Source organism: Chaetura pelagica, unplaced genomic scaffold (genome assembly GCF_000747805.2).
Source record: "Chaetura pelagica isolate M959 unplaced genomic scaffold, ChaPel_1.0 scaffold20, whole genome shotgun sequence".
NCBI classification, from domain to species: Eukaryota; Metazoa; Chordata; class Aves; order Apodiformes; family Apodidae; genus Chaetura; species Chaetura pelagica.
The window spans coordinates 4,566,331-4,590,701 of NW_009951958.1; the positions used below are offsets into that span (position 1 = coordinate 4,566,331).

A 24,371-nucleotide genomic window follows, 5' to 3' on the forward strand; every position below is an offset into this window, starting at 1 on the left:
CAGCAGGAAGATTTCAAATTTTTTCTACCATGCCTATTCTTTTTCCTCATTTTCTTTTCTTTCTGTCTGTCTGTTCTTCCGAGATACTATATTTAATTTTTCCACTTGATTATTTCAGGCATTAAATAGTGATTCATCTTTGCAGTAGCCTGTTCTGCGAGCCACAATAGTTTAGGTAGAATAAAGAAAAAGGGGAAAAAAGGGAAGGGAAAAAGAGAAAAAACCCCATGGTTCTGACATACACTAGAATGGAAAGAAGCCATCTTTTTATAACTCAGATTGCAAACATCTGTCATTGACTATATCAAGCTTACTTTTTGAAAGATAATGTTTGTCCTCTGTATAGTTTTAAAGGGCTATGGTGCCAAATCAAAGAGAGAGATCAATGTTAATGCAGAAATAGTTTGAATTCAAATAGGCAGCACTTGTCCTTTTTATTTTAATCTGAAATCTGAACATCTTCCAGATGCTAGTCTGTTAAATAATAACAATTGTTTTATGACAGTTAACAGTTGAGTAATAGTTTTATTTTTTCACTCTTGTCCACACAAAGCAGCTCTTCTTTGCCCTGAAAACTGTTATAATAAAGGATAATACGTATATTTTTCCTTTTTCCTGCCTAAAGCTTTTTTTTTCTCTGCCAGAGTGCTGCTAAGTCAGAGAAAGCAATAAATGTCTATTGGATTATATTACAGGTCACTCTAATAAAAGGTTAGAAGAATGAATGAGCAACTCTTGAAGCCACAGAAGCTGTACTTGTGGCCAAAGAGCAGGCATTTCTGGCAGTGAACACTACACAATTACAATTTGGACTAAATCTACGAGGCCTGAAATGCTCATTGCTAAGCAAAATGTGTTGAGTTGGGCTGGGTTCAAGAGCTGAGGGTCTTGTGAGCAGGACTGAGACTAGCAACCCTGGCTCCCCCAGGGAGGGGTGGTTATACAAAAGGGGGTGAGCAGGGATCTGGTCTAGTTCCTAATAAGCAGACATTATTATATAAAATTTCCCCTTCTGTCTTCTTCCTTAACTAGCATGCACAATGCGAAGTAGTAGCCACAGAAGAAGGGGCAAGCAGGCTCTAGGAGCTCAATAGGGGATTTACCCAAACCATTTGAGAAAGTATGAAGTACAAAAGACTCACAAGTCTTTTCCAACTCTTCATTCCTGTGATGACACTGACTAAGAAAAGGTTTTTAGTTTAGTCTTGACATGATCAAACCATTATGCAAAGCCTGGCATGAAGGTCTGGCTGGTAGAAATCACACTGACATGAGAACTGGTGTTTTGCCAAGCACTGAGTTTATGGGAAATGCTATGGAGATGAGGAATAAGTCTAAGAGGAGGGACCTGTGCATCCAGGCTGCCTCTGTTACAAGATCTGTTTGGAAAGATTTAGCAACTGGCTTTTCCAGATATTCTGCAATGCCATTGAACTATGAGAGTCTGCCCAGAGGTCCTGCCATGGGAGCTCTTGGGAGGAGAGGAGATCCTCAAAAGTAGGGAAATAGTGCTAAAACAGTACCAGCAACCACCTTTCAGAAGTAGATTTAATGCAAGAAATTATAAAAGATCAAAATTTGTTACGAAATGTGAATGTGATGAGATTAAATGCTTACTAAGCAGAGACTGATGGTCTCTGAGGTTGGTGACCCCTTCCTGAGCCATACTAGCTGGCAGCAGACCTGTTCCTTGGTAACAACATCAACAAAATCAACTTCCCTTAGCTTATTGCCCTCAGCTCAAGCTCACAATACAAGCTCAGTTTCCCATCTCTTCCGTTGGCCCCATCACTGAGGAGGACTGCAAAGGGGACAGTGCCAGGCTGTGGCTGTTTCAGCACATACTGGGATCACGGGCATCCTGCTTGGCTTCCTTGGGACCACCTTGCACCTACAGTTGGGTGTATTGCCTGCTGCTTTCCTTGTCCAGAGCAGTCCAACTCAGCTCTTTGCAGGACCAGGTCACCTTTTGGCCCCTGAAGTGTTTAGATCAGCTTTACAATGTGCTGTCAAACTTTTCAAGGGAATGTGCTAACCTGATGTGCATTAGCTATTTGCACAGTTTTTGGCAGGAGAGTGGAAAGGGATAGTCATAGTTCCTGGGCCACTTCTTGGGAAGGGTGAGGCTCAACAAGGATCCATTAACGCTGCTCCAACTGGGAGGCAGAGAAAAACAGGAGGTAAAAGTCCATTCTTCTCTCTTCCCAGTCCTGCGATTTAAAATGTTTGAACGTGCACTTCAGAAGCCTGGGAAGTAAAAGCCCCCAGTTGTGTCAGGAGATTCTGCAAAGGCCACGGTGAGTGAAGGGGCTGCGGAGTGTTAATATAGTCCATCATTTTGTAACGAGCCCGATGTTCTTGTATGAGCCGTGTCAGGCTGTTGTCTGCATGCTGTCTTTGCTGATCACAGTAATCGGGTCATAAGAGAGGGAGAAGTAATAGCGTGTCTCTTAGCAACCAGCCCCAGGAGAAAAAGAAAATTACTCAAGCAGACTATCTAGCCAGGGAAGTAGAAAGATGAAATTTTCTGAAAGTCTGTTAGAAAGTGCTCAGGGACATAATTCTTTTTTTTTTTTGTGTGAGATCCTTATAAGCTGGATCCAATGATATCAGATGCTTTTTTTTTTTTTGTCATCTTCCTGGTAAACTTTTATTTTTAATTGGCCTCAGAAAAACAGGGAGGGGGAAAATTCCTCAAAATAGAGACATTTAAAAAATAAGTGGCAGATTTTTGTATTATCTTTAACAACGCCAGTGAGAAGGGAGAGAGGGGGGAGGTCAGTGAGTCTCAGGCAGGAGATGAGGGGAGCCTCTTATCTCTGTGAGTGCTTTGAATGCTTCCCGTGTCAGTAATAGCCAAAGCATGTTGCTGTATCTGCTGTGATGCCATGGTGGCACGTACGAAATAAACTTGTTGGCTCTCTGTTGCATTGCACAGGGTGTCAGGTCCCATGAGTGTTACAGACTGTGTGCTGACTGACAGCTTGGCATAGAGCTGGACCCCATGTTCCCTCCCAGCAGCTGTGCCAGGTCAGCCCAGCTGAGAGGTCAAATGGGGCAGGTACTAGTCAAGTTCATGCCAGGAGCCTCTCCTTCATTACCCTTGTTTTCTGTCCTCTTCTGAAGCTACTGGTTTGTGTAAGACAGGTAGGGGAACATCTTTGTGGCCTTCTCAAAGACCATTTGGCTAACATTGGCCCCAGGGCTCAGAGGGGAGAATGATGGTATCTGGAAGTCATAGTAATAAGATTAGATGTTTGCACTTCACATATGAGATGGGGACAAATTCTAGTGCTCATATCTTGTGCTTTTAAAAGATTTTTTTAATTCCAGAAAGTTGCACTTCTGTGGTCAACTAGTCTACATCCTTCCTGATGGGGTATGGTAGCTGATTAGGGGAAGAGGACAATGTCTGGGTTAGTCTGCCCACCCTCACTAAGCAAGAGCATAAATCCATGTGTCTTTACCTCTAAGAAGGCTGAGCATCCCTCAGATTTGTGCTTGCATCCTTAAAACTGTTGCAGGGTCTAAATGTTTCTTAAAACCTGGCTTAGAGGCTCTGAGGAGGCATAAGGAAACTTGCATATGTGGATGGGAGCAGATGCTTTTAGGTGACTGATCCAGCTACTAATCTGTGCCCTTCCTCTGCTCTTGTACTCTCTGTGAACCCAGGACATGTCTAGGTTGTGCTAAGAGATCAGCTCACCTCTTCATGGGAAGGGCTCCCAGTAACAGATTTACTTGCAGATTTGTGTGGTTTAATGAAGGCTGAAGCCATTCCCCCAAATGAGGATCTTGACCAGCTGGGTAAAGGGTTCAGGCTGACCTCTGGGCTGCTGTGGCTGTGCTGGGCTCACTCCAGTCTCTGTGTCCATGAGCTTGGGTTCAACCTATGGATGCTATTGCAGACGTGTTCCAGGAGAGAACTGCTAAAGTTTTCAGAGACAAGGTTGACTTCAGCATCTTATCCTGGAAATAATCAGTAGAAAAAAAAAAAAGAGGAGAAAAAATCCAAACCTTGCAGCCGTACGAATTAATAGCTTTGAAGCAACATCTACTATTGTCAGGGAGAAGTGAGATAAGGAACAATATTAATTGTAACTGCTTCCAAGAAAACCGTAGAGGCTGCTACTTTGCTGTCTTGTCATAAAGAAGATAGACTTTCTTCCTTTAAAGTTTAGTAATTGAAGAGTTTCCTTGCTATTTTTGTGAGTGCCAGTAAGTGATGTTTCCTGGAAATTTTCTCCTAACTCTATAAATACTGCCCCAGGGCTTACAACAGTGACTCAGTCTGGGAAGTCAATGCCATGCACTTCCTCAACACAGCCCCCCGGGCAGGGCATGAAACTTCTGCAAAACCATTAATTGGCTGTTAAACTGCAGTACAATTAGTCTGCTTCTTGAAAACTGAATTCCTGTTGCTCAAGCTTACCTTCCTGTCATGTTAGAGAAGAAGACAGAGGGGGATAGTGGAGGCTAAAGTACAGTTTGGGTCTGGAAAGTTGTAATTGGCATTTTGAGGTGCCACCTTTTCTCTTGGTAGTGTGCTCATCGAATGCCTCCAACTGACAGATATTTAAGACATTTCTAATTGTCACCCTGTGCTATCCTGTGATCAAGATTATCTCAGATCTTGCTTTTATAATCAAGTCCTCTCCTTCTTCCTGCTATGCTTTTGACATCACTTTTTGTACTGACTGGGCACAAACAGCCATCTGTAGTTCTTTGTGTGGTGCCCAGAGAGAAATAGGACTGGGCTGACTGATTTCACTCAACAGGTATAGAAGGAAAATTGCTCTAGGAGCTCAGGTCTGACACAGATGTCTTATGTAAAATGGAATTTAGAAAGACAAGAGGCAACATGTGAAAGAAGTGTGAGCTGGGTAAGATGATAGCTGGCCTGCATCTCCTCCAGTATTGTGTGGATGTGAGACCACACCAGTCATAACAGGTTATGTATGAAGTGTGTTTCAGTAAATTCCTAATCTTCTGCTCAGTCCATTCAGTGCCTTAGATCTGGATTACAGTCATAATTCCATTTTCCTGTTAACTCATCCCTGTCAACAGTGGTCCTGCAGTTTGAGCCTGTAATCCTTCTCTGCAGCAGGAGAAGCATTTGGGTTTGTAACATGAGAATATTTGACCGACTTCTCTTGGCACTTCAGGCTCTCAGCCTTTGTATGCAAAAACAAGACATATGCCCTCAAGAGGGAGAAATGACCTGTGGCAGCAGGAGGGGGCCAAACTGGTGGATCTCCAGCTGCCAGATCTCTAGGTTTCATGCAATTGTTCACTTTCCTTATTAGGGACAAGAGTCTTCTAGAGAGCTGCAATACTGATTGGTTTGGCTGAGCCTGAAAAAACTCTTGATATTTAAAACATTTCTTCATGCCAGTAAATCACTCCCGTTGGCCAGACAGAAAATACTTTAGGCTTAGCAGCAAATCCAAGACAAGAGACGTGATGCGTGATCATAGCTGAAGTCTTTCTCTGCAATCACCCTTGGACTTTTTAAACAAATAATTGCTGAACCACTGTGTTTCCATTCTGAGTATATGGTGCTTTCCTGAGATGTTACTGAGACAAGCTAGCGAAGGATCCATTTGCCTTGTTATGCCTTCTCATGTGGGAAGACTTAATCTTCTTGTTTTGATGTGTCCAAAAGCGCTCTTGCTAATGATCCCTTTTGCCCCAACGAGAATGTGTTGTGTAGCTGTGGGAAACAAATAAAAAAGAAATAAGGTAGTAAAGTGACTATTTTGAGAGATGAGCTTTTGCTTGGCATGTTAATTTTCTCAAGAGACATGGCACATCCAGTACCTCATGTAAGTTGACCATCCAGCCTGGCATGGCTCTCCAGAGTGGGAATATTCCATTTTAAGAATCTGTTGGGTAAGACACAGGCTCGTGTTTGATGGACACCACCAACTATTTACACGTTAAAGTGCTATGAATTCCACCTGTGAAACTGGAGGAGGAGGTAACACAAGTTGGAAAATCTGGGCCTAAATGTCAGGGCCCAAAGGTCACATTTCATGGATAGAAAGTGCACAAACAAGAGGCTGCAGGAAGGGAATTGTGAGGCTCCCTGTCTCTTTGATCTCCTCATACATAACCAAATATACTTAGTTTGCACCAAGTCCAGAGATGTTTTTTTCTAACAAACCTGTCCAGAAAATGGAGGTCTTATCTTGGGACTCAGACTCCCCTTTTCTTAATTTTCCTCCCATGATCCAAGAACAATGATGAAGGTTCTGGGCATTCAGTCAATGACTGGGATGGAGCTGAAATCAGAGCTTTCTCCTGTAGCAGTTCTGGCTCTGTCATCCCCAGAGTAATGAAAGCTCTTTATGAGAGGAGCTGTAAAACTCATGAGGCATCAGAAGAAGCATCTTATTTCTATTTTGGCTATTTAGAAAAATGATTAGTCAAGTCTATTGGAAGGCAGTGAGTGTCTATTTGTGGGGACTAGGGAGGGTTTGAGTGTCTCAGATTTCTTACCTCCTTGTTTTCCCCTCATCTCTATTGCAAATGGTAAATGATTAAAATGAGGGTGTGTTTTGAAAATAAGATTTCTAAAGAGAGCTTGGAGGAGTCTGTGCTTATTTGTTGATTATTTCATATGGAATAATAACCACTTGCAAGCGACTAAGAGAAGAAACAACAAAGCATTTGTTTGTTGATCCCAACATTTTAGCATGGCATTTGAGAACAAAATCTTGGTTTTGTCTGGTTGTCTTTCATGCAGTGCTTCCGCAGGTCGTGTTTCCCTCTGACACTTGCACAGCCCAGTTGCAACTAAGTTAGGTTAGCAGTGGCTCCTCTGGGTGGATTGATATAAATGCAGTTGTCTGGACCTTGCAAATAAGTTTATTTATGCACAAGGAAGCCCTGAAGCCAGATCCTTTTTGTCAGGGCTGGCCCAGTACAGCTGAGAAAAGGCACAGCCTGCAAGGAAACATCATTTTCAGCTTCAGCCAGTAGCTCCAGTTCTTACTGGGAATAATCTGCACCAGGACGCAGATGTGTTTACTATGAAAATGCCAATTTTATATAATCATATCTACGTACTTTTTAATATTTTTTGCAAAATAAGAGAATGGATTTTTCTGTGTCTTGGATAAAATATTTTCCTGTTAGGGTTTGGAAGCTGTGTTCCCAGCAGGCCTATTCACATATCGTGCTTCAGCTGTGGGTTTATCTTAAGAGATGGAGTTTACTTCACAGTTAGCAGGCATGTGGAGATTAAGGACAGGTAAAGTCTCAATGGAAGCTGAGTGTTTGTAGCCTATGAGTTGGCAAGTGGAGCAAAGCTGTAAGCACTGCATTATCTTCAGATCAGCCTAAGAACTCAGGTGAAAATCACCTATCACAATTTTGCCTCCTCCTCGCCATCATATGTCAACTACTAGGGTTAAGGAGGTATCTTTATCCCTAAGGAAGTCCTTACTGAGCTTCTCAGGTCTTTTGACTGTAGCATGGTAGTTACGATGCAAATAGCTGGTGGATTTGTCAGTCAGCTGGTATGTGGTCTTTGTTGGGGGCTTGGGGTGTTGCTTTGAATGCAGAGGTGAAACCTGATCCATTTCTTGTCAGCTTGACATGTTCTTCATCGACATTGGTACCTGATAAGCGAAGCGTTGCTTCTCAGACTTGACGTGTTGTCTGTTGCCTGTTGTCTCATAAATCTTCTGTGAAGCTCTAAGTAAACACCCCTGGGTGGAATCAACAGATCATTTTTGTGGCATTTCTTGTCATCTAAACAATAATTCATTAAAAATTTAATTACTATTTTGCTCTGGAGAGGAAAAAAGAGACTGGCGCCTGCCTTTAAGGTTTCTGTCTTGTGTTTGGGGATTTTTGTTTTGTTGTGGAGGTTTTTTATTTTATTTTGGAGGAAATCAAGTTGATAAACTGAAAAAAACATTTTATTACAAAAAGCTTGAGTGCTTCTGAGAACATTTAAAACAAGGATGACTAGAAATGACCTTTCCATCCTGGAGCGAACTTTGAGTGTATTCTCCCTTTGGCATTTCTAATGATAGACTTTCCATCTGGTCTTTGCTTAAAAGCTAAGATGCAACTTGGGTTTTTTTACATTAAAACTGTGCATACTCTAAATTAATCCTCTTGATCATTTCACTTCAGGGAGAGGAGTGCAGAAACACTGGGAATATTTGCTTATTTTTAGCAACTCCATTGAATCCTCCTGGCAACAGATTCCTTTTGTCCCAAATCAAGTAGTTTCTGGTTTGGGTGAACCCTGGATTTCCCTCTGCTTGGATTTAGGGTGATTATATCCCTTAGAGGAAGTTGTAAAATAAATTGAAGAGATGTCAGTGGCCCTGGTGGAGAGTGTGATCTGGATATGTGGGAGGGATTTGGGGTTACATCAGCTACCCCTGGTAATACGGTCATTTCTAATGCTGCAAATTCCCTGGTCCCAGTTTTCCTTACTGATTTCCCAAAGCTGAATGTGCAGGAGTGAAATCCTAGCAAGAAAATGCTTCGGGGAAGAATTGGGCATCTCCTGAGAGGTACTACTGAAACTATTCAGCCTCATTTCAGCAAAATCTTTGGAGAAAGTATGTAAACTGATCCTTTTGCTTAGCAAAGTATTTCAACAAATACCTCATTTGATGCTTTCCGAAGGCCTGTGGGACATAACATTTAAGCATGCACTTGAACGTAAATGTGTAACTGAGTCTGTGCTACATTCAAGCATGTGCAGGCAGGAGGAGAATGTTTATCTGGATCACGTGTAAGAACATCAGACACCAGACTTTTTAAATATCTTTTTTATCTCCCTGCAACACTGGTTACTGTTTTAAAACTGGCTGCTGCTGAATGGTTTCTGTCTCTTTTTTCCTTCTTTATCCTTCTATTCAATCAAGTTCAACAAAAATGTAGGTAGGTAGGAGATTACTGGTGAGCCATTCATTCCTCAATTGTTCTGGTGGGAAAAGCAAAAAATAAGTCTATGAGTAGAGTCATATTGCTATCATAACTGCATATGGGGCACAGAAAGCATGTTTTCTGGACCTGGAGAAGGCTCTGCAGGAGAACAGATGTTGTCTGGGGCTCTTGGCAGGTAGATGCTCTGTTGAGGGAGTCAGTGTTCTTGCTGCAGGTTCTTCTGGTGACCAACTCTATTAAAACAATGGGAGGGAGAAAGGATGTTGCAAATAATGGAAGAGAACAGTTCTGGCACATCTAGCTTCCTCTTCATAAAGCTGCTTTCCCTTGAGGCAATATATCTTGCATCTTATAGGAAGGAAACCCTTACAGTATGAAAGGAAGTCCAAACTGCTTACCAATGAATTTAGAAGCCTAGAATTTGGATTCCTTTTAGGAAGAGATAATGTGGGTCCTGTTTCAGTATATTAGGGAAGCTTTTTTAAAGATGCAGCTTCACAAATAGAAGAACTATGAGAATCACTTCTTTTAAAAAAAATATTTGTGTGTGGCTTAAGTTAATATTCGTGGAATCTTAGGGGATGTGGGCTCAGCAAAATGAAGGTGTTTTGAGAACAAAATCAGCAGAGAGATGGTATCTTTAGCCTGAGCTGCTTGGTGGGACATAAGATAGCTTGATGTTCCTGGGGATGCCTGTGCTGTGGGTTAGTGGTCTGAGGGATGTCGTTGCTTTGCCCTCCTGATGGACTGTTCTGCCTCCAAGAATAGCTAGCACATTGCAGTGCTCTAATTGCACTCTTTTCTGCCACATCTCCTGCATGGGGAGCTGCCTGTCTTCTGCAGGCTTCACTGCCCAAAGGCTGCCCACCAACTGGGTTTGCTCCGTGGTGCCCTGCTGCTGTGGATTTTATGCATCAGGGTAAAAAAACCCCACAGGGTCTGTCCAGGAGTTTGCAACCTTTTAGTCCCTCCCCAGTGCTCTTCACATTTCCCTCAATTAAAATAAATGCAGGGAGAGAGAACAGAGTTAACTTTCTATGAGTAGCACAAGTGGTGAAATCTGTATAACTTCAGTGGGTGATTGTCCAAGTGAGGATGTTTTATGGAGATCCTGGCAAGCCAAAACACACCAGACAAAAAAAGGGGGGAAAAAAGCAGCTAGAATAATTTTGAAGAATTTCTGCATTTTCTGCAGAGTACGTAATTGAAGGGAATTTTTTGGATAAAGGCTAAATTGTGTATGGACATGAAAAATTCAGCAGAGAATTTAAGCCATTTCCAAACCACATAAAACATTAAACATTTTGCTCAAGAATAACTTGAAGATGGCGTGCATCATCCCAAGCTTTAAGTAGTCATCTGATTTTTTTCACTTGCAAATGTTAAATGTATAGTAAAGGAGAGAGGCAAAGTAGGTTTTATCTTCTTTCTCACGATGAGTGCAGAGCTGTTGCCTTAAAGGATTTTGCTGGTTGACCTGGCACACACTTATGTTTGTTTCTCTTGCCTAGATGATTCTGGCTGCAGCATTTTGAAGAACCAGGGTAGCAGATATCAGTGCTGCAGTCACAGCGTTTCATTCTGTGCTTGTGATCAGCTCCAGCCTTGGGTTCTTGTCTGAGTGGCTCCCAAATCAGCCTTTTAAATCCACTGGAATTAAAGATTTTAATCAAGCAAGATGCAAATCACCATGACATGGTGCGATATGTATGGCCGGATAAGGATACAGAGTAAATGTCCAGGTGTCATGAAAGCAAAGAATCCCATTCCTTAAATGATCTTTAATGTCCACATTTATGTTTTGCTTAGATGTGGAAATGGTTTTTAAAACTAGATTATGCCTGCATTTTAAAATTCTTCCTTTGTGTAGAAAGGTAAACATTGGGTAGTTTCAGATAATTCTCAAGTGTGTTCTTGATTACTTCTAGTTTTCTTGACAGCCCAGGTACTCAAACATGCCATGTTTTCTCTTTAAATAAGGTTGTTATTCACTTGGGTGTCTTTCATCACGTAAATCTGATTGTGTTTGTTTAAATCCTCTTGGAATGAGCTTTGCTTTTGCATAAAGCAGTCACCTTGGATGACTGCATGTAGCAAATCATGCATTGCAAAATGGCAGTGTGAGTTTTCAAAACCTGCTGTGGTTCGGCTTCATTTGGCAAAGCTGGTTAGTGCTCTCCAAGGAAGTATGATTCTCTTCTCTATGCAGACACTAAGAGCATGGCTCTCAAGTTTGTCTCACTGATGAAAAAGATGGTTCTGTATGAAAACTCTGCACTTTTAAATATCTCCAAGTGCACTGTTACCGGGGCAGGTAGCAGGCTTTGCCATTGCTAGGTTGTAAAAGCACCACGTTGGCAAGCAGCAACAGGACCTTCTCATTATTTCACTTGAGGCTGCAAAAAAGCAAGAGACCAGTGATAGTCCTCAGCTCCTGAGCACCCCTGAGGTCATGGGGAAGATCTACACCAGGGGCTGTATAGTGTTGATGCAACCAATCTGCTATAGAGAGCCCTAATCTTGAGCAGTGTGAACACAAGCCAGTCCAGAGCAGTTGTCCCAGAAGACACTTCTCTTTTTGTTGTGATTCATGAAGAAAGTAGAGATGTTGGCTATAGAATTCTCAGAGCTCGGGAGACTGGGCTAATAAGCAGCTCTGACTGGCATGGGCTCCATGATTCATCATAAAGCCTCAATACCTCAGGCATCTCTATGCATTAAAATTATTTCCAAGCAAAGTACATGCCTAGGGTCTCTCTGGCTCTTTCCTCTTGCTGGTGATGTCAAATTGGAAGTCGTTCTCCTTCCCGCAGTATCTTCTATCTGATGGAGGAAAAGGTCTACTCTTTCAATCTCACTGATGGGGGGATTTTTGTTGGATGGTGATACGGTCCATCCACTCTTCCCCTGTGTTGCTAAGTACTCTCCTTTCCATTCACTGCTACAGGCATGTGCTTGTGGTGGCATGGGGAGATGCATATGTTACAGCAAATAACCTTTGTATGTCACCACAGGCATCAGCAGGCCTCCAAATATGATAGAGATTTTTGTGCTTGGAGAAGATTTATCCTCTTCTCTTGCTCCCTGAGCACACATTCAAATAATATATCCATTTTAATTGTTTTCTGAGAGGTTATTAATATTGGAGTGGGGATTTAGAATGGAGATCAATCATTTGTCTGAAAAGAATGGATTTGCACTTCCCTGCAGCAAGACTGGAAAAGAAGTTAGGACAAAAGAAAATCAAGAGAGATTTCCTACCTAACCTATTTTTTTTCTTTTTGCTTAAAATTGTACAAGTAGCAGCTCTGACTCACAGCTCAGATTGAAGATTTCGGAAGTCCAGCCTAGAAACTGTAGCAATATATTACGACAATTGGTTATCATTTTCCCCCACAACATTTTATTTCAAGAATAAAATCTCTGACTTTGCATAGATTGTGGTTTTCTTTGAAGAAGATTTTAATTTTCTTCCACATTTTTCCTTTTAACAACATCCACAAATATTCCAGTAATTCATTTTCTGTTGGTTAAATAGAAAAGTTTTAATTCAATCTGAAAATGAACTCACACAGGTTTCTCTACACCCACTAATTGCCCCTGCTTTTGGTGTGGTATGTTTTACTTCAAGGCACCCTCTCAGTTACCCTGGACTGGTGCCAGAATGTAATACTTTTTCTCTGAAAGGAAAGCACCATATGCTGAGCAGAGATACAGCAAAATTGCTGGTTTGGTTGATTTCTTTCTCAGAATGGTCAGAAGATTGAAATGTGTGCTTGGATATTGTGATTGTTCCTGTTGGGAATGCAAGATGAGAGGCACATGTTCCCCAAACCAGCACAGGTACCGCATTGCCACCATTTATCCCTGTTTCTAGGCTGAGGACAGGCAGTCTGCATGAGTTTAGGGAGTAAAGTTTAATATCATCAGTGTAACAAATGGGAGTATCATTCTCATCCTTGAGAAGTCCTGTTTGTGCCTCTGTCATTCACCCCTTCCTTTGCTTATGCTGGATGCTCTTGTTGGGAAGTACTCTCTCTCCTCTTGTTTTCCCCTGCTAGGAGAAGGATGGGGCTGTTCTCAGCAGGGGATTTTGTGGAACCTGGAAAACGTGTAGCTATGCATCTAAAATCTCAGTTTAGTATGTTGTTTCCTAACCTGTTTAGAATTTACAATTTTACATAATTAAACAAAGCATTTCAGTTCAAAACATGATAATACTCCACATGAATGTGTGTGTAGTAACTTTGGGGTGTTTGGCAGTGATTCTTAGTACAGAAAGCTTGTGCTTCAGTAATTTAGGGTAAAATTCATGTTAAAGAAGAGAAAACCTGAATGTTGTGTTGTTTTTTTTTTCTCTTGTGCCTTCTTTGTTAACCACAGAAGTGGTTAACAGAAGTACAGCAGAGGGGATGTAAAGTACCTACAGGTGGAATCTACCCAGAGAAAGAGACACCCCCTCCCTCACTTTGTTTCTTTTTTTTCCCTTTGCTTTTTCTTTTTATATTAGAATCTCATTTCTCTTCCAAGGCCTAGCCTGATCATGTGTGACATTTCTAGCAGGTACCAGTGAAAGGAAACAAACTCCCTCCACAAAACCCATCACCACTCCGTGCAAATATCTACTTGTATAAATTAATATATGGAAATACAGAACATTAGTTATTTACTTTGAAAGAAGAAGATAGAGGTGGATTCTATTTATCCAACATGTAATTTTATCTTAAATTATCTCCAGGGATTAGGGATGTAATTTATTGTTCAACAGTTACACTGGTGAATAAAAAAGGGATTAATTCTGTAGCATGAAGAATATCTAGCTACTTATTCTTCTCCCCAGTAGCACTAATTCCAGTAAAAGGAAGAGAGCCAGGGCTGTTTGTATTGGAGAAAACAGTGAACTAAGACCCATCTGATAAAGACATATTTGCTATAATCTTTCCATGTTTGAATGATACAAAGTGTTACATAGGGAGAGGTGGGGGAGAGAATGGGAGGAATTAAATGAGCTAGTATAAGCAGTTTATGGGGACTTGTTTGATCAGGTCATCTGAGAGCCACACACACATTTCCCACTTGGTGTTTTTGCTCCAGACTTTTAAGCCAGAAGACTTTGTGAAGAGAACACCTTGCAGGAAGGTTGACCTCATCACCCAGGGAAATGGTCTAGTTATGGCAGTGTGTTTTGTTGTCTCTGTCCTTTGCATGCTGGACAGGCAGAATGGATCCAGTGCTTCCAGATGTTCTGCAGCACAAGTCACTGCTGGCTCTGAGGCTCAAGCCAAGGCTGCAGCACATCTGGTTTCCTCTGACCGCTCAGATTGCAATTCACTTCCAAAGTGGGGAAACAACACAAACACAGCTATAGGCAAAAATAAGTCCAAGATTGCTTAAAAGCTGTTGACTGAAGCTTCTAAAACTTGAGGAAGTCTCTTGTCAGTAAAGAGCTCTGGGAAATGTTGGTTGGTTGGTTTGGTTTGGTTTTTTTTTGTGATCTGTGCAGTGTTTCATATTTCATCACTAGGCACAGAGAGCATTTGGTTGGAGGTAAGAAAGGATGTATCTGAAGAACATAGTCCCTATCTTCCCTGGCTGCCTCCTCAGGGAAGAAAGCTGACCAAAAAACAGATTTGTTTTGATTGTGCCACACAGCAACAACCAGGGAGAATGAAGTCTTAATCCAGTAGCATAGCTCATTTTTTTAAAACTCCTTCACAACAGCCCTCCTTAGTAAATTAATGCATGTGTCAACTCTTGTCAGGAGCTCTTAGCAATGAACAAATGAGTTGAACACCTAAATCTAATAAACAAACAGATAACCCATTTCAGTTTTGTTCTGAATGAGGCAACATTTCCCTCATTGAGTTGTTTTATGGACCTTTCCTGCTGCATCAGAGAGGGATGGTGTGGGAATGCAGCCCATGTTTCCCCTCTGAGAACAGGGTTTGCTCTTCTGACTTACATGCCCTAATTTCGAGAGTATTTCCAGTTGTTTGTGTTGAAAGTAGCAGGCTATTTTCTGTAATTATAAAAAAATCATTTGGAACTACTTTTGTCCCTGCTATTGGACCTGAGCAGCTGCAGCTGAAAGCGGGAGCTCATCATACTAAACCCTGCACAGGCCAAGTAAGACAAACTGTATCCTTAAGTCTATGTATAATCATTGGAGAGAAGGCAAAGGAAGGCTTTGCATCCCCATGGAATGAAGTGCAGTGTGATGAGGTGTCATCCCCAAAGTCCTAGAAAAGGTCTATGACAAGGAATGGTACTTAGAGCTTTTCTCTTAATCTTATGGTTTTTTCTTCCTCCTTCTGTTTTAACACAGATTTTAATTAAAGTTTTACGGTACCATGGGCTGTTTCTTGCATTGGTTGAACTTTAGTCCTTCACTAAGCTTTAGTAAAAGACTGATTTATTTTTCATTGAGTTCTGATACTAGCAGACCTTCCCTCTAAGCAGATATCAGCATTAGGGAGAGAACTGTTTCGTGTAATGTGATCTAAAGTGGGATCAGAACCGGTTCATTCGCATCATGTTTACAAAGAAGGTTGTTGAGTGGAATAAGTCATCTCTATTGCAGAGAGAAATGCTTTGCCGCAAAGTCATGTGGAAAGATAAGTTGAAGAATCAAAATGCAGCCTTGTATCGGTGCCTTTGTACTTAGCAGTGTGTATCTTAACAGTGTGTAGGATGTTTGGCCGATGTGTGCAGGGGAGAACAACCCTACATGTGGTTGTACCCTACCCCCTGCCCTGTGACCGCTGGGGCTGCAGGAGCATGGGTTGTGTTTCACCAGGAAGGATGGCACGGGTTGATTTCTACAGATACAAGCTGAACAAAAGAGCTGTCTCAAAAAAAGCTCGTTGTTTTCACAATGAGGGGCATCCACTGTGGCGAAGCAGCTGAGATTTTTGCATAATTTGGGGAAGTGAGCCCTTGTTTCCTACGCTTGTGCTAATTACTGCCTTTGGGGTGTTTTGAGAGGGAGGTCAGTGAGTTCGGACGTGAACCAGACGTGGGTGGGATTTTCCCAACTGTTGACCAGAGCTGCAGTGAAAGATCTGTGTACAGGACACTAAAGATAGCATCTGTTAGTGCTAAATCAAGTTGTTCAATGAAAGCTGTATCGTCTGCAGGGAGCCTGGCATGGTGTGCCAATGCTGCTCCTTCCAGTGGTTGCAAACTTGTAGGCAATGCAAGGGATCCAGCTCCCTGATGATGCCTAGATGATGGTAAAATCCAGTTACCTCTTCAGAGATGGGAAAAAATGGCTTTTGAGCTGCTGGTCAGCTCAGACCCAAATGTCAAAGCAATCCCCTAGGCTCTCCCCCATGCAGTTCCTCTGTCCTGATCAGAATCTCATCTGCTACTCCTGAAAGCTTTAGTACCTTATTCTGGCTCTAGTAATGCTGGAAGAAATCCAGAGCGATTCCAGCAGAGCTATTTTGGATTTGCATTTGCAGGAGGAACTGTACCTAGAGGTTTTAAGTTAATCGTATGGTCATTTTTCCTCTGTATATTTAACGACCAAAGTTAATTAACATTTGGAAGTTTCACAGGCTGCTCCTTTCATTATCTCAGCTAGCTGTGGTAAAAGGCAGTGTGGCAGGAGGGTGGTAGTCTGGCTGAAGTTGTACAGATAAGAAAAATGCTGGGAATTGCTTCCAATCCCAAGCAGAATCCCAAGGTTTTGGGTGCTTGGATGGTCAGAGGAAGGTGGATGTGAGGATGCATAAGCTGCCATGGTACACCTTGTCTATTGACCTTACCATGTAGTAAACAAAATTATCAGATGATTGTTGGCTTGTGGGGTGGTTTGCTGTTTTGGGTTTGTTGGGTTTTTTTTGTAATTTGAAGAGAGTATTTTAAGCAGGACTGCGATTCGTAGTCCTGAACTGTAGGGGACTAATGTTCCTGTTCTCCAGCTGGGAGATACTAATTCAACATCTTGTGTTGTAAACACTCACTCATTTTAACTGATTACACCTCCAATGTTCCTCAAATCACTAAAATTGCTAATTGCTATTCCTTACACATCAGAGAGTGAATCCTGAATAATTAACCCCAAATAAAATTAGATGAATTGGCCCTTTTAATTAGAATCCCTGCTGCTGTTTGTTCTGAGCTTCCTTTTCTTACTGTTAAGAGACTTTTAGAATGATTAAAACTGTTTAAGACTTAAACAGCCAGTGACCTTTTAATACAATATAAATCCATAAAAGCAATATTTCAGCTAGCAGGTGGTGAAGTAAATTTTCAGTGCAACTACCTGACAGACTCAGAATTCCTTTTTTAAATGCTGAGGATGAAATTAGCCAGTGTGGGGTTTTTTTCCTCCCTCCTGCTTATTAATACAGTAGCTGATTACAAAAGTAGTTCAAATAGTAGGATTAGTGATTGGTACGAGAGTGGTAATTTAAACAGTGAGTTGGGTTGGTGGAGCTGCTTCATTATAGGAATCATAGGACAATGTGGTTCATTTAGGTCGATTGTGGAGCTGCTGTGTGATACAGAGGTTTCTCCTGCACTGATGTGGTGTCTGTGACCCCTCACGACGTGGTTTTGATCAAGGATGTGCCAACACAAAGCATTATTTCCTTCATGTGCTCTCCTTGTCCAGTGGTACATGTTAAATGTAGATGTTACAGGAAAATGTTCATTTTGGGAGACTTAGTAAGAATTATGTTCACACCTAAGAGTCACTAGGTCGTATCAGGCTGGGATTTTCTATAAAAATCCTGGGCTGTCACATGTGCAGTATGAAGTTTCCCAGACCTCTTAGTAATACTGCAATATTCTGCAAGTTTTTGCAGTGGTTATTGTGGAATACGGTTTCATGGTAGCCCCCAACAAAAGGATTTTAACCAAGTGCTAAACAAATTAGGGTTTAAGTGTGAATCTTAGTTTTTTTAATGTAGATCACCCTCAGATTGCAAACTTTGGCTTTTTGCAGTAGAAGGGAAGTACTTGACTGGGCAACAGGAAATGCCTGTATCTGCTCAGTGCTTTCCCAAATGGACACTGTTTGGATCAGAATGGAAACACATCAGTGAGGTTTGCTCCATCACTGTTCTTATTCTAATCCCTATGAGTCAGGGGAGAGCTGTGTTTTTTGGGTGATTCAAACTGATTCTGAACCAGCTTCAGAGTCAGAAATTATCATCATGATGATGAGAAAGGGTTATTTTTGTGTTTGGAAGAAGAAAAATGAAAAACATCTGGGCATGCAGTCTTCAGATGTCAGCCAGAGATCTGGGAAGACCAGTGTGAACCCTCTTTTGTTGGTTGATAGATTTCATTAAGTTATTGTTTCAGGGAAGAAGTGATGTTTTTGCCTTCTTATGTTTCTGAGGGTTTTTTTTCCCCAAATAGTCTCTTCTTACTGAACATGTGAGATCTTCTTCATGTCTACACTTTTCAAAGCTGCAAATCTTGATGTCTAAACAACTGTGTCAGTCACGAGTGGAAGCAGTTACTGTGCTGTGGTTGATTTGTTGACTGGTAGATATATCTCCCTGAAAACAAAGACTTGAGACATACGAGCCTCGTCCTGCAAAAACCTGAAGTGCACTTCATATTTTAAAGGTTAGACTGTGAGAAAGGTGCTTGGTGCATGAGACAAGATGTTTTTCACAGCTTGTACTTGTACCCAGAAGGCATCAGGCAGCTAATGGCAATATAAGAGCTTCTATTGAGCCTGACAGGCTTGTGCTGATGTAAGCATCTCTTAAGGCTTTGAACAGTTTATTGATACTTTTGAGAAGTCTAATAATGAATCATCTGAATCTCCTTTGAGGGAAGATTTGGGAAGTATGGTAAAACTTTGCAAATGGATCTGCATGACACAGGTTTGGTGGGAGCCAGAAGCTGGGCTATGGCTTGGGAGGCGTCACTACTGCTTATGGCTCTGCTGTAGTTTCCTAACATAGCCGTGATGGACTGACCTAATTTCTGTCTAATGACTTGACTGTGAAATATGGAGGAGAGCATTACTGGGGCTGACAGCATCATCTCTCGTGGTTCTGCTGGGTGATGCTCTGGTGCAGGAGCGGGCACGAGAGCTGAGGTCGGAGCTCAGAGCTGCGGTTTCACGGCACGTTGCGCCATTGTAGCTGAAACGACCAAGCTGGAGTGTGTGCTGCACCGTGCAGCTCCGTCCTAGGTTGACTCACGGTCCTCACAGCTGTCAGCAGAAGAAACAAGTAGCTGGCGCAACGAGGAGAGTTTATTTTCTCCTCTAAACATATGGTAATGGTAGAGATTTCTCATTTTGAGAGCTGAAGGCAGGCTGTGCCGCAGTGCTGGGAGGGGAGCGATGCCACTCCTTGCCTGTGAACCTGCCTGACCCAGGCTGCCTCTGTAGGGGCACTTGCCATCAGAAGATGGTTTCACCTGCCTTGAAGTACAAATTGCCTCCTGGAGTTGCTTGATGTCTCCATCGATGGAGGTCAGTGCAGCTCTCTCATAACTTAAGTACCTCCAAGTGTTCAGTCTGATATCAGATGAATGTCAACCAAAATACCAGTCTCGGTGCTGAGCAGCAGTCAGTATTAATAAATCTTTTGCCCATTGTATCCCTTATTGATGGAAGGCAGTGAGTTAAATTGGACAGGAGAGAGTGAGGGCTCAGGGTGGGACATGTCCTCCAACAGTCAGTGGTTAACTCTAAAATCCCCAAAGCCCCATTTCCCCCATGGCTGCCAGTGCACCCGTGTGGACCTGAGAACGGTCCCTTCCCCAGACAGCTCCCTACATAGCTGGCTAGTGCTGGAGGTGGACAGCAGTGTGGGTAACAGTGATATACTCTACCTGTACATGGACTCTTCTGCTTCCTCCTACAGCTTGCCTAACTCTAAGCAAATAAAATATCTGGCTTGCAGAACTTCTGGGATGAGGCAAGGTCCCTGAGATGCAATGGAGCACTCTTCAGGGAAATGGTACTTAAATGGACTGTAAACTTGCTTTCAGCTTTTTTGCTTCTTTTACTCACTCAAACATAGACCTGTTTCTTCTACATGTCATCTAAAAGCATTTGCTGCACAGATTTTTATCATGTTTACATGCTTCCCTCTCTGCTGGAGGGACACTTCCAGCACTGCCAGTAATAATAATAAAGTAACAGCTTTCCCTCCTGCATCCAAAGGAATACTCTCCAGCGAGTGCAATGGGAACAGCATCGGGACCTATTGCTGTGTGTGGGAAAGAGGAAAGTGCAGTGGCAGAATAAATAACTAAAGCTGTGAAGGAGAAGAGTCCATCTGTTCGCAGAGGACCAGGAAAAGGCCAAACATCTGCAAGGTCCCCCCAGTTCATCAGGCATCTTCTCTCTGCTTCCCAGTATAAAAACCTTCCCATTTATGGGGAGAGCAGAGCCAGCAGCTTATCTGACACAGAGTCAGCAGACCTGGGCTGGGGTGCAGAAAAGCCAGATGTCTCCTACTGCAAAGGAAAGTGTTTTCTTCCAAACCCTAGGAAAGGACTCTTCTCTGTTTCTCTCCATTGCTCCTTTTCTGAATATTCTTGCCAATGTTTGTTTTTTTGGTTGGTTCTGTGTTGTTGTTGGTTTTTTTTTCTTTTGGGAGGACCCATTCTTCCAGAGTGGCAAAATGGTATTTACTTTGTGTTTGTTCTAGAAATTGTTGTTTTCCCCCTCTGTCACAGCAATTATTATTTTTCCCTTTTATAAACAAACCCTGTCCCTTTCCCTGTCTCATCCCCTTCAACACATTCTCTACCTCAATTTTGCTTAAGTATTTTGAAGGATTGTAATAAAGCAAGAATGTCTGACTAATAGGTTGTGCAGGGAGATGAGTCTTTGGTATCGTAGATGGGACTCACTAGAGCAACATCATCTGAAATGTATTCTTTGGGAAGTTTGTCTCCACTGGAATTGAATTGATTTGCAAAATCATGTTGGTTGGAGGGTCATTTTCAGAGCAAAGGAGAAAAGTTTACTTAGCACTCAGTCATCCCAGCATTTTTAGTACTAAATGCCAAGATATTAATTTCAAAATATTTATTCTTTTCTTTTTACTGTGTATTGTATTTTGTATTATTTGAAAGAAAATATTGGATTAATTATAGGGCAAAGAGAATGAAACTGCAGATGTTATTGGACATATTTTAAATCAATCTTGAACTCTATAATCGTGAGCCAGTAGGTTTCATGGGATTTTATGTATTAGAGTAACACAGTTGTCTTAAATCAGTTTTCAACGTGTTGTTTTCAAACTGTTTTCTAGCATCTGTACTTAGGTTGATACTTTCTTAGGAATTCAGAGGGGCTTTTTGAGTTCAATCCATGCTTGCTTTGGGGAAAATGGGAAGAAATTACTTTCATGGGAAATAAGATCCAGGCAGACCCACAACAAGTAGCATGAAGGTACAGTGCTGGTGGTGACATCCAGCTGGTGCCTGTGCCTGGGATGGGCTCAGCTGGGGCTTTGAACCTGGAATGGGTGGAACGGAGGATTGCAGGTCCCTAGGGTTTGGCTCAGTACCTCTCAGAGGTTTGGAGTCTGCTCCTTTGGGGATGGCACTGAGGGTGTCTAGCTGGGAGCTGGTGTGGAAGTGCATGGAGATGTGGAAGATCCATGGAAGCCCGTTTCCTCCCAAAAGGGTTAAAACCTTCCAAAAGCAACAGTTTCTATATATGTGAAGTACCACTTTTATTCATCTTGGACTTCCATCCCAGATGTTGCACACAGGAAAGCAAACAGCTCTACTTGCAGCATCAAGCTTTATGAGAAGAAATAAAAATATACCAAAGTGGTCCAAATTACAGGCAGCTGCCTCCCCAGGAACCAAATCCAGTGCTAATGGCAAGTGCCCTTTTTTCCATCTTTAGGAGGTGCTTTCAGAGCTTGGTGTCCTGCTGCCCTGTGCTGCTCTGTTCTGGTTTTCTCCATTGTGCTCTCACATAGTTGTCAAGGAGAGGTCTCTCATGTATATGCAAAGCTGGATGACTTCACAGCCAAGGTGCTGCTTTGTCTTTACATGAGCACTTTCCGAAGTTTAAGATGAGTGAACTGCAGTGTAGATGGGCTTGCAACAGGGCCATCATGACATGACTTTTGTCAGTGAGAAGAGCCTGTGATCTTCCCAACAGTTCTTTACATGAAACTATGAGGTTCCTATAGGAAGAGGGAGATGCAAAGATCATGGCTGCCTGCCAGCAGCAGGAGATGGACTGATTTCAATTTCAGGCTCTAGCCCTCTATGTGTCCTCTGCAACAGGGAATCCCTGCTTTTAGGCGATATCTGATGCTTTCTTTAGCAGTGATCAAGAAGAGCTGGCATGATTTGGCACATGAGGGGTGTGAATTGGATGGGATCCATCGAAAGGCTGCATGTGGGATGTTCATTCTTGCAAGTATTGTAGTAGTCTGCAGCAGATCTGAGATGCAAGCTTCAGTCTATGGGGCTTGGTTGTTGGTGCTTTCAGGCTTTGTGGCCAGTCAGCTTCTGCTGTGGGGTTTGAGCACCTCTAAGCAATTTGGCAACATTAATGAGCTGTCATAGTCACCTCCTGAAGAAGTAAGGGGTGCAGCTGAGCATTTAATGGTCAAAGGATGTGTTAGTTCCTCTGCCACAAAATAGATGGCAGAGCTGTCAGAATTCATAGAATCATAGAATCCTAGGGTTTGGAAGGGACCTTGAAAGATCATCTAGTCCAACCCTGCCAGAGCAGGGACACCTAGAGTACACACCGGCACGCATCCAGGTGGGTTTTGAATGTCTCCAGTGAAGGAGACTCCACAACCTCCCTGGGCAGCCTGTTCCAGGGCTCTGTCACTCTCACAGTAATTTTTTTTTGGATATTCACCTTGAACCTCCTATGCTCCAATTTGCACTCATTACCCCTTGTCCTATCACTGGTCATCACTGAGAAAAGCCTAACTCCATCTCCCTGACACTCACCCCTTACATATTTGTAAACATTGATGAGGTCACCCCTCAGTCTCCTTTTCTCCAAGCTAAAGAGACCCAGCTCCCTCAGCCTTTCCTCATAAGGGAGATGTTCCACTCCCTTAATCATCTTTTAGCTCTGCGCTGGACTCTTTCAAGCAGAGGGGTTCAACCTGATCATCCCTGTAATGATGTGGGGAAATGCTGGTGAGTCTAAGCTCTCCCATTCTTTCTCCCAGGGGACTTCCTTCCTCCACCTCCACCTCCTGTGGACCTCGGGAACATCACATCGTCACAAGGTGCCTTCCCCCCCCCACCCCCCCTGGATGATGTTACTTTCAATGTGCAGGTAAGAAGATGAGGATTTTATTGTTTGTGGAGAACTGATCAAAACATTGTGGGAAGAGTGGATGATCATGAAACGAGGTGGCAAAGTGCTGTGGTTAGAAATCATATGTCAGGAGCAACCCAGTCAGCTTTAGCAAGCTCTGTTTCCCACGTAGGGAAGATTTCCATTCAAAACTTGCCGGCCTGTTAAAGGATTTTTCCCATCCGGCTTGAATTAGAAGGCTAATTGCCTTGTGTCCTTGTGATGGCGGAAGAGGCTGAAACCTTTCCAGAATTAATTGTTTTCTGGAAGGACTGTCTCCTTCCATGGATGGCAGAGAGGCTTTAGGGCAGTAATATGATCCTAAAAGTGGTTTGTTTAGATACCTAAAATTAAGAGAGGCAAATAAGCCCGAGTCCAGGCTCCAGTGATATCACTGAGACCCTTTTCACCCCCATTTTACTGGCTTGAAGCCTCTAGACTTACTATCTGGATGAAAGTGCAACTTCTCAGATGCATCAGGTGATGATGGCATGTCCTGTGAGGATAGGGACCTTGATCGCCTTTGAAAGGTGTGAACACCTTTCTGCAGAAATCACCCGCTTGCCTGGAGTGCCAATTACTGTTGTCGTAGACATCTTCAGGAGAAATGTATTCAGGCTGCAGGAACAGGCTGTCAAGATGATCAAGGATTGAGGAGCTGATCTTGCCAGTAGAGACCAGTAGAGTTTGGCTTGTTAGCTGAGGAAAAGGAAGACTGGGGAGAGGGTAGAGTTGCAAGTTTGAAATACATTTGGGCAATAAGGACCAGAGAAGATGAACTATTTCAGCTCTGGGTGAGTGCTGGTGCAGGAACAGGAGAGGCTGAGCTTGCCAGCAGTACCTTTGTGCTGGTGTTTAGGAGGTTTATAAGCACTGAGGCTGTGAAAGACTGGAGGAGTCTTCTGGAAGGAATAGTGAGAGCAAAGTGAGTGTGATCTAGGTTTGAGGCTGATCAGAATTGTGTAACCACATAGCCACAGTCAAGCTGTTCTTGATGACCCTGGAAGTTTGTGGCAGTTCTGTCCCCCTTGATTAGCTAGTGGGCAGACAAAGAGGATTCAAGAGACTGGAGTTCCTGATCCTTCCACAAACTCTAGAATCAATTAATCTGCTTTGTACCTCTGTAAAAGGAAAACATTTCCCTCTCTGGTGAGCTTCCTGTGATCTCTTGCCTGTG

General features: G+C 42.6%; 1 protein-coding gene across 1 annotated transcript in view; it reads left to right on the forward strand.

The window, feature by feature from the left end:
- Window positions 1-24,371, forward strand: part of LPP (LIM domain containing preferred translocation partner in lipoma) — a 211,239-nt gene that overhangs the window by 8,054 nt on the left and 178,814 nt on the right. The window contains exon 2 of the mRNA XM_009999836.1: window positions 23,064-23,173. Within this exon, the coding sequence (XP_009998138.1) occupies window positions 23,064-23,173 (110 nt within the window). The remainder of the gene's footprint in view (window positions 1-23,063; window positions 23,174-24,371) is intronic.